Source organism: Lycium ferocissimum, chromosome 8 (genome assembly GCF_029784015.1).
Source record: "Lycium ferocissimum isolate CSIRO_LF1 chromosome 8, AGI_CSIRO_Lferr_CH_V1, whole genome shotgun sequence".
NCBI classification, from domain to species: Eukaryota; Viridiplantae; Streptophyta; class Magnoliopsida; order Solanales; family Solanaceae; genus Lycium; species Lycium ferocissimum.
In genome coordinates, this window is record NC_081349.1 from 54,496,454 (window position 1) to 54,506,258 (window position 9,805).

Genomic DNA, 9,805 nt, shown 5'->3' on the forward strand with positions numbered 1-9,805 from the left:
GTCAGCAGCAACAGCAAGTCCTTCTTAAGCATTTTGAGTATCAAGAACCTGTTCTTTTCCGTTACCTAACATACCATAAAAAATAACAATAGTATCTTTTAGTACTTCGTACCGTGCCAGTGTCTAAGGGGCAATAGTTAACAAAATAAGATATGATGAATAAAATCACTAAAATGACATCAATGAAAATCACAATTCAAACCCAGGAATAACGTAGGTCAAGAACATTAAAGAGTCATGCAGAATCCAACAACGAAAGACACACTAACTTAACTCCTTACCATTTACCATGCCACGTATTTCACTTACGAATTTAATATCACCACAAGCCACTCACAGGAAACAAGATACGACACAAGCCACTCACAGGCTAATCAAAGTACGAAACAAGCCACTCACAGGAAGATCAGTCAATCGATACTCCAGGTTAGGAAACCACGAAGGCTAATCGTCCTCTAGACTAGCACAAAGAATAGATACTCCGGGCTAGGAAGCAATGGAGGCTAATCGTCCTCTGGACTAGCACAGCTATAGATACTCCGGTCTAGGAAGATACGGAGGCTAATCATCCTCTGGACTAGCACAACAATAGATACTCCGGGCTAGGAAGCAGCGGAGGTCAATCATCCTCTGGACTGACACAACAATACTCATATCCATACGTTAGGATCCATAACAGCCAATCGTTCTTTGGATTAGCACAGCTTGCCCATACAGACCCAAACACCAACAAAATACAAATCATGGCATATTACCGAATCATCAATCATGGCTTAGAGCCGAATCTCACTTCTCAAGTCATCATCTCAAAATAGAGGCATTTCAAGTCATAATCGATTTAGAATCTTATTCAAATATCTTATTCAATTTCAAGTTTAAGAAACGTCATCATCTCAAAATAGAGGCATTTCAAGTCATAATCGATTTAGAATCTCATTCAAATCTCTTATTCAATTTCAAGTTCAAGAAACCCATTCAACAACAAAACAAGTTTAAGATCCAACCTTTAGAAGATTAAGTTCAATCATCCAATAATGGGAAAAGCGAGTTTCACAAAGTAGTATAGTTCGTATAAGGTTCGATGCGGGCTTGACTCTACACACGCATGACCTTGTCTAAAAGAAATCATCTTTAATTCCGAATAAATTCCACCAAACAAGAGTTATAACTTATACAAACAATCAAGGAAGGATTCTCAAATACAATTCATGCTTTCACAATATAAGCGTACTTCACAAGTAGACATAGTTGAAAAGATGATTTTTTGGAATATAGACATACTTCACAAAAGATTTTTGGGAAAATCTAGACATACATGAAAAGACGAAATTTGAAATATAGACATACAAATCACCTTCATAGTCAAAAAGGATTTTTAAAAGAGACATACAAATCATCTTTATAGTCAACTTGTCATTACGGTTCATTATGCCATATTGAAAGAATAAGTCATTCCAACCAATGTTTTGAAAACGTATAACTTCTTTACGAAAGATTTCCATGTCCAAATTCACAATGAGAATATCATTACCAACCCTTAACCATCATTATTAAGCATCTCTCATAGAGGAAAACATTCATAATATCACATACATATATAGGGTTTGTTGCAATCTAGGTTTAATGTGGGTTTTTCCCCTCACACACATTAAAACCCATTTAGACATGAATTGGAGTTCAAGAGACATAAAAAAAAAATTACTTTTCCTTTCATTCATTAAAGAATCTTGAATAAAATTTATACTTCCAACAATAGTTTCAAAGGTGATTTTTATTCAAATAAGTTTTCAAAAGAGAGACATACCTTAATACGTTAAACAAAGTTGAACAGTTCACTTTCCTCATGAAGAACACCCAAACCCTAGCTTGAATCACTTTGGGAAGAATTATGCTGCAAACCCTAGGTTTTGGTCACAAGAATCATGTTAAGAATCATGGGTTTGATGTTAGAATGGATTAGTAATGTTAAGGGTGTTCTTACCTTTGATTTGAAGACTTGGAGGAATGTTTTTCGTCCTTAGGTTTTGGGAAGATGAAAAAAAATGGGAACAAAATGAGACCCTACCCATTTAAACTCAATTTTCTGCCAGAAATGGAAGAAGCATGTCCTAAAAGGACGTCCCGTACTTTGAAAGACGTCCCGTACTTTTCGGGCCTACTTTGGGTGAAATCTCCAATTTTGTGCCGTTCAGTAAAACGAACATAACTTTTTGTACATAACTTTGCTCGGGCTGGGCGACCTACCATTGGAAAGCTATTTCAAATATCTACAACTTTCATCACGAAATTTTTCCAAATTCGCAACACATTTTCATGAAAATCGTCCAGAAGACAGACCTACCAAAACTTAGGCGAATTTAAGAGCCCTTAAGAACTTCAATTGTTGGTTTGACTTCAAAACGACCATCTTCCACCCGAATTCATCAAGAATAGATTCATATAGATATAATATCATATTAACACTAGATTTTTATATATTCACACCTAACCCGAATTTACGGAGTGTTACAAACTCTCTCATAAAGATTTAGCACGAGAGTTCGCTGAAACGAGACTTTAAACTGGGGCAGAATTTTTGAGAGGGTCTAAAAAATTCCACTCAAGGAAGCTGGAATCCCGACCACAAGATACAACAAAGGATGGAGGGTTCTTATTCAAATGCACGTGTCATGACAATTAATTCAAACAGTTTTCAAAATTATATTTTCACAATCAAACCTCTGAAAAAACTTATGATCAACGATTTGCGAAATGTTTTTTACTTTAAGATAAATCATTTTTTCCAGAAAAACTACCGAATCCAAGAGGATCGGATCCACGAAAGCAGCCATGCAGGCAAAGAAATGATGCAACAGAACACAATGACGTGGACTAACCTTATAGGAAACTAAAACTCTTTGAATGCAGGTCTCTAGTGTCGTCGGGAGGACAACCCTTTTATTGCTAACCTTGTTTGTTCATAATGATAAATGTAACAACCCGATTGGTCATTATAGTGCTATTGACCCCTTTTCCCCCTATTGACCCTTTCCCGAGGTTATCGAGTGAGTTTTGGTGTGACTTTTGGAAGTTGAGCCTTATAGTTCGAAATGTTTGACCCAAAGTTGACTTTTGGGTAATCTGACCTTTTCTAAAATTCTGTCAGTTTTGAGAGGTCCGGATGGCCGTTTGAGACTTGGTAGTATGTTCGGTTTGGTTCCCAATGCACTTGGGAGCGTTTTGGGACTTGGGTTGGAAACTTGGCTTCAAGCCATTGGGGTTGACTTAGTCAATTAGACCTCTACTGGAAATTCCAAGTTGCGGATGAATTTGTAGCACGTTTTTATGTGTGTGTGCATGGTTATTTGTATATGTGGGGCCTCGGGTGATAGTTGGGTTTTGGGTTAAGAGTTGTCAAAAACCAGAAAGATCTGGTGCCTGGTGTCCGCTGCAGCGGCACCTGACTAGCCGAAGCAGCCTCGCTGTAGCAAGGGAGAGACCGCTGTAGCCGGCGAGGAGTTTTCGTGATGAGTCGCCCCGGCGAACTGGTATCTACTGAGGAAGATTCGTTGTAGCAGGTATATGGCCGCCGTAGCGGCAAGGCGAGTGTAGAGGTGAGGTGCCACAGCGGGCCCTTGGCTGCTGAGGCAACCTCGCTTCCACGGGTAACCTTACCACTGCAGCGAGTGACCGACAGTTTTCCAGATTTTCCTTAAGATAAAACCCTTGAACCCTATCATTTCCCTTCATCACTTTCTAAGCACACTTTTGGAGAATTGAATAGCTTTTGGACTTAATCTTCTTAGAGGTAAGATCTTTGATCCTAGACTTCATCATTTAGCTTTCTAGATCCTTAATCCATGCTTAAATCACTAGAATCAAAGTGAAGAAGATGAGTCTTATGATAAATTTCTTGAAATGGGTTTAAACTTCCTAAATGGAAATTGATAGTGAAATTGACTAGTATAACCATAGAATTTGTTGAATTCATTGTTTCTGAGCTTATTTCTTCCAATATTAGTGATTTATTTGAGGATTAAAGAATTAGAGTTCATACCCAAATTTGGGGTTTTTACTTTAAATCGGAATTAGGCTTCATCGGAACTAGGGTGAGCACTTGGATGGATTCGCTGCTCGGATGACTCTTATCTATTCCTGTCTTTATATTCTATCATTTGGACAATTATTTATGAATATTTGAGACTTGTATTTCCTAGACATTATGTAGCGGCTCTTGTACTATTCAAACCAGATTTTGAGATTCGATGTATCTTCCGCACTTATTATATTTATCTATTTATGTTAGACTTATTATGTAAATCTGGGTGATTGGATTTATTTTATTTATTGTTTGGTTGTGAATAAGGGACAGGGGCGCCTACCGAGGTGGGAATTGGTAGGTGCCCGCATGTCATGACCCAAGTAGCCGTGAGTGGCATCCACACAAATCCCCTAGTGGGCGAACCATCTACTTAACCAACCATCCAAACGATTACCAATTACTTAACCACTTTTAGATAAACCAAGGATAGAACAAAAGTAATATTCATCCAAAATGTCTAGTCATGCCATAAATAAACAACGAATGCAGAAGTCCAAACTATTACAACTCCAAAATCAGAAAGTCATCGTACAAGGACTCTAAATCATAAATTGTCTAAGGAAATAACAAAGGTTTGAAATAACAGAAATAATGTCTAGAGAGGAAATACACATCAATAAAAGAAGATCTTCATGCAGCCTGGCATGGATATGAGCTCACCCTCAGATCTGTTGGAAAAAGGCCTCATGCTAAATATGAGGTCTGGTAGATGTCTCTGGATCACAATCTGTACTCAAAAGAATGCAGCAAGGTAGTATCAGTACAGACACTATGTACCGGTAGATACCATAGGCCGACTAAGAGCCCGTTTGGATTGGCTTATAAGTTGCTTATAAGCTGTTTTCAACTTTTTTGAGTGATTGGCTGGCCAGCTTATAAGCCATTTTGTGCTAAAATAAGCCCAAAAAAATAATTTGGCCCATTTGACTTAGCTTATCTAAAGCAGCTTGTAAGCTATAAACAACTAATAAGCCAAAAAAAAATATTTTTGGGCTACCCTAACTTATTTTTTTTTTTTACTTATAAGCTGTTTTCAGCTTATAAGCAGCTTTTTTTAAGCCCATCCAAACAGGCTCTAAGATTAGTATCATGCATAAAATCATAAAATCAATAGAATAGACAGATAGGCAAAACATCACACAATCATATGAAATTATCAACAAGAATCATCCAACACCATAATAAGATAAGCCCACGCAAATAGCAATCAATAAGAGTAACTCAACCCATGTTATTACCAACACAACTGTAACTCACAAGTTATCTCAATTCTGTCACATATCTTTACACACATGCTAAATTGTGTTCTTTGCCTAAATAGCCATGACCAGAAGGGGACCCATGGTGTCCATGTACCACTCGCTCCGGAACTGAACTCGGATCACGAGACCATAACTAGGCCACATCCTCACCCCCTGTCAAATGTGCCTTTTTCATATTTATATGTTTTTTCTAATCTCAATGTGTTTCCGCTCCACAATCACTAAGGAATGTGAACGGTCAATGAATAAATATTAAAGAACATAAGTCACCATGTCACAATTCATATCAAGACTCAAGAATCAATTAATCAATAGCATGAACAAAGGATTACTCCAAGTAAATAAGAAGAGTATTCATTAACTCCTTCTATATCATATTATAATAGTTCATCACATAATTAATCAACCAATATCAAATAATGGAATTTCCAGCCACACTTTATGTCCGATGCCCTAATCATGCTTCTCCTATCAATTTCATAACATATACAATCAACTAATCAAAGTCTAACTCAAGTAGACCGTAACCTACCTCAAAGCCGAATTGGAACAATGCAATCACTCCGCAATAGCTTTCCTTTTCACAAAGCTTCAGAACTTTCAAAGTCTAGCAATCATAATGCTAGGTGAGTAATGGATCATCTACTTAAACGAACAATAATTGGGGAAGAGAACCTAACTACTTCTACCCTTTTCAAATGGGTGAACTATCACTAAGTGTGAATTCATCATACAATCGACCCCAACCATCATACCATTTCTATTCATGAGTTTTCTAATCAATTCAACCCTTTTACAAGAAGTTTATATGTCAAAGTTATCATCTTTATGAAACCCTAGGTCTCGATACGTCATTCTCATCCATTAGAACTTGAATTCCCACCCTTGGAAATGATAATCTATAACCGTAGACGAATAAATAACAATAAAATCACTACCCCATCATTATTTTAGGGTTTCTTAAGTTCTGGGGCTTTAGCCCTTTCATTCACCATTAACGAACCTTAGACTAATCATGGAACTTAATGTGATGATGGAATGAACAAAGTAAAGGGCTAAGACTTACCTTTCAAGAGTGTTTTAGCCCTAGCCTTAGAATTCGCCACAAGAGTTCTTGGGAACTGTTTTGGAGTTATGTGGGGAATGAGTTCGAAATAAAGAATATAAAATGCTGATTCTGCCCCCGTCGACTGCTGTAGCGGTCGATGTCTCAGTGCAGCGGTCTCACTATAGCGGTAAACCTCCCGATTTGGAGGACTTTATTTATTCCCCGACTCCCTACAGCGGCGATCCTTGCCCCGCTATGACGGACTCTCTACAGCGGTCCCACCACCGCTGCAGCTGTCCATTTTGATCAGTAGCTCGGGTTTTCCCACTAGTTTTTCACCCAAAAATCCCAACACCAATTTGAGGCCCTACAAACGCAAACCAAAGATGCACATATACATAAAAACATGCTATGGACTCACCCGCAGCCTCGAAATTCCTAACGGAGGTCCGAGTACTAAGTCCCCCCCCCCCCCCATAATGATCTAACGGGTCGTTACATCAGATACCAATTAAACAACCATTCATTCCCGAACGGACAAGAAAGAAAAACAAGGGAAAAGGTACCTGACTCAGTGAAAAGTTGGGAATAGTTATTGTGCATATCAGATTCGGTCTCCCAAGTAGCTTTCTCAACGGGACAGTTCTTCCACTGAACCTTCACTGCTGTTATATCTTCGACTTTAGCTTACGAACCTCTCTATCTAGAATTGTAATAGGCTCATCCTTATAGGACAGATTCTCATCCAACAAGACATAATCCCAACGAATGATAAACGAACCATCACCATGATATCTCTTCGACATAGAAACATGGAACACTGGACAAACACCTAACAAACCTGGGGGATAAGCCAACTCATAGGCTATATCCCCCACACGATTGAGAATCTCAAATGGACCATTGAATCTGGGACTAAGCTTACCTTTCTTCCCAAACCTCATCACACCCTTCATGGGTAAGACCTTCAACAAGACTTGTTCACCAACCATGAACTTAAGATCTCAGATCCGCATACTCCTTCTTTCTACTCTGAGCCGCCAAGAGTTTTTCCTGAATCACCTTGACCTTATCTAATGACTCCCTCAAAAGATCTGTATCCCGTGACCTTACCTCAAATGTATCAAACCACACAATAAGAGACCTACATCTCCTCCCATAAAGTGCTTCAAATGGGGCCATGGCATTGCTTGAGTGGTAACTATTGTTATACGCAAACTCTGCCAATTGTAAGAACTGATTCCAATGGCCACTGAAGTCTATCACACAAGCTCGGAGCATATCTTCTAGGACACAATAGTCCGCCTAGACTGGCCATCTGTATGAGGGTGGAAAGCTGTACTAAGGTGCAATCTAGTACCCAACTCTAAATGCAAAGTCTTCTAAAATTGGGATGTAAACGTCGTGCCTCTATCAGATATGATGGAAATAGAAACCCCATGTAGGTGAACAATCTCCTGGATATAAATCTGGGCCAACTTCTGAGCAGTATGGGTAATCTAAAAGGTAGACTTGGTCAATCTATCAATAATGACCCAAATCGAATCAAACTTATCCAAGGTCTTCAGAAGACCAACCACAAAATCCATCGCTATCCTCTCCCACTTCCACTCTAGAATGGGCATCCTCTGAAGTGTACCCTTGGGTCTCTGATGTTCGTACTTCACCTGTTGGCAATTCAAACATTGTGCAATGAACTTAACAATATCGCGCTTCCTCCTAGCCCACCAGTAGTGCTGCCTTAAGTCATGGTACATCTTAGTAGCACCAGGATGAATGGAATATCTAGAACTATGAGTCTTCGCTAAAATTGTCTAAATCAAATCATTAACACGGGGAACACAAACAAGGACCTTGATTCTCAAGATGCCCTCATCATCGATCACGGCCTCCTTGGCCTCAACATGCAAGACTTTATCGCGAATCCTACTCAAACTCGCATTCTCGAACTGTCTGGCCTTAATCTGCTCCAGAAACGATGACTCGCCTCAACACAATCCAACACTCTGCTTGAATCGACACATCAAGCCTCATGAAACTGTTAGCCAGAGTCAGAACATCCCTGGCCAACGGACGCTCTGACATAATCAAATGAGCCAAACTGCCCATGCTAGCTAATTTCCTGCTCAAGGCATCTGCCACCACATTTGCCTTGCCAGGATGATACATGATTGTAATATCGCAATCCTTAAGCAACTCCATCCATATCCTCTTCCTAGAATTAAGATCCCTCTGAGTAAACACATGCTGAAGACTGCGATGATCAGTAAATACCTCACAACGGGCACCATAGAGATAGTGCCTCCAAATCTTCAACGCAAAAACCACAGCTGCCAACTCCAAGTCATGAGTAGGATAGTTCTTCTCATGAGTCTTCAGCTATCTGGAAGCATACGCAATCACCTTCTTTCCCTACATCAAAACAGTACCCAAACAAGATCGAGAAGTGTCACAATAAACCACAAAGTGCTTGCCCTCCATGGGCAAAGATAGAATAGGAAATGTAGTCAATAGAGTCTTGAGCTTTTGGAAGCTCTCCTTACACTCATCGGACCACTGAAAGGGTACCTCTTTCTGAGTCAAAATGGTCAAATGTGAAGCAATAGAAGCAAACCCTTTCACGAACCGACGGTAGTAACTGGCCAACCTTACAAAGCTGCGAATCTCAATCACTGATGTAGGCCTAGACCAATCTCTCACTGCCTCAATCTTTTTAGGATCAACCATAATCCCTTCCTTCGAAACCACATATCCTAAGAAGGACACAGATGCAAGACAAAACTCACACTTAGAGAATTTGGCATATAACTCCTTGTCTCTCAGCAACCCAAGAACAACCCTCAAGTGTTTTTCATGATCTTCTTTACTCATCGAATAAACTAAAATGTCATCAATAAATACTATCACAAAGGAGTCTAAGTATGGATTAAATATGCTATTCATAAAATCCATAAAAGCAGTTGGGGCATTAGTAATCCCGAAAGACATAACAAGAAATTCATAATGCCCATACCTAGTCCGAAGAGCTGTCTTAGGAATATCCGCTGTCCCAAATTTCAACTAATGATAACCTGATCTCAAATAAATTTTCGAAAACACAGAAGCCCCTTGAAGCTGATCAAATAAGTCATCAATACGAGGGACCGGGTATTTATTTCGGATGGTGACTTTATTTAACTGGTGGTAATCAAAGCACATCCGTATAGTCCCATCTTTCTTTTTCACGAATAGAACATGAGCATCCCACAGGAAGACACTCGGACAAATGAAACCCTTACTAAGAAGATCCTGAAGTTGTTCTTTTAATTCCTTCAACTCTGTTGGTGCCATCCGTTATGGCGAAATAAAAATAAGGCGGGTCCCTGGCTCTAAGTCAATACAGAAATCAATGTCACGGTCTAGTGGCATGCCTGA

At 39.3% G+C, this 9,805-nt stretch overlaps 1 protein-coding gene across 1 annotated transcript; it reads right to left on the minus strand.

Annotated features, from left to right (window-relative positions):
• Nucleotides 1-7,387: 7,387 nt before the first annotated feature.
• LOC132066487 (uncharacterized) lies at nt 7,388-8,148 on the minus strand. The gene is made up of 2 exons (XM_059459792.1): nt 8,031-8,148; nt 7,388-7,611 (listed from the first exon to the last, which is right to left on the minus strand). The coding sequence occupies exons 1-2, from the start codon at nt 8,146-8,148 to the stop codon at nt 7,388-7,390; spliced, it is 342 nt and encodes a 113-aa protein (XP_059315775.1).
• Between the last annotated feature and the right edge of the window lie 1,657 nt (nt 8,149-9,805).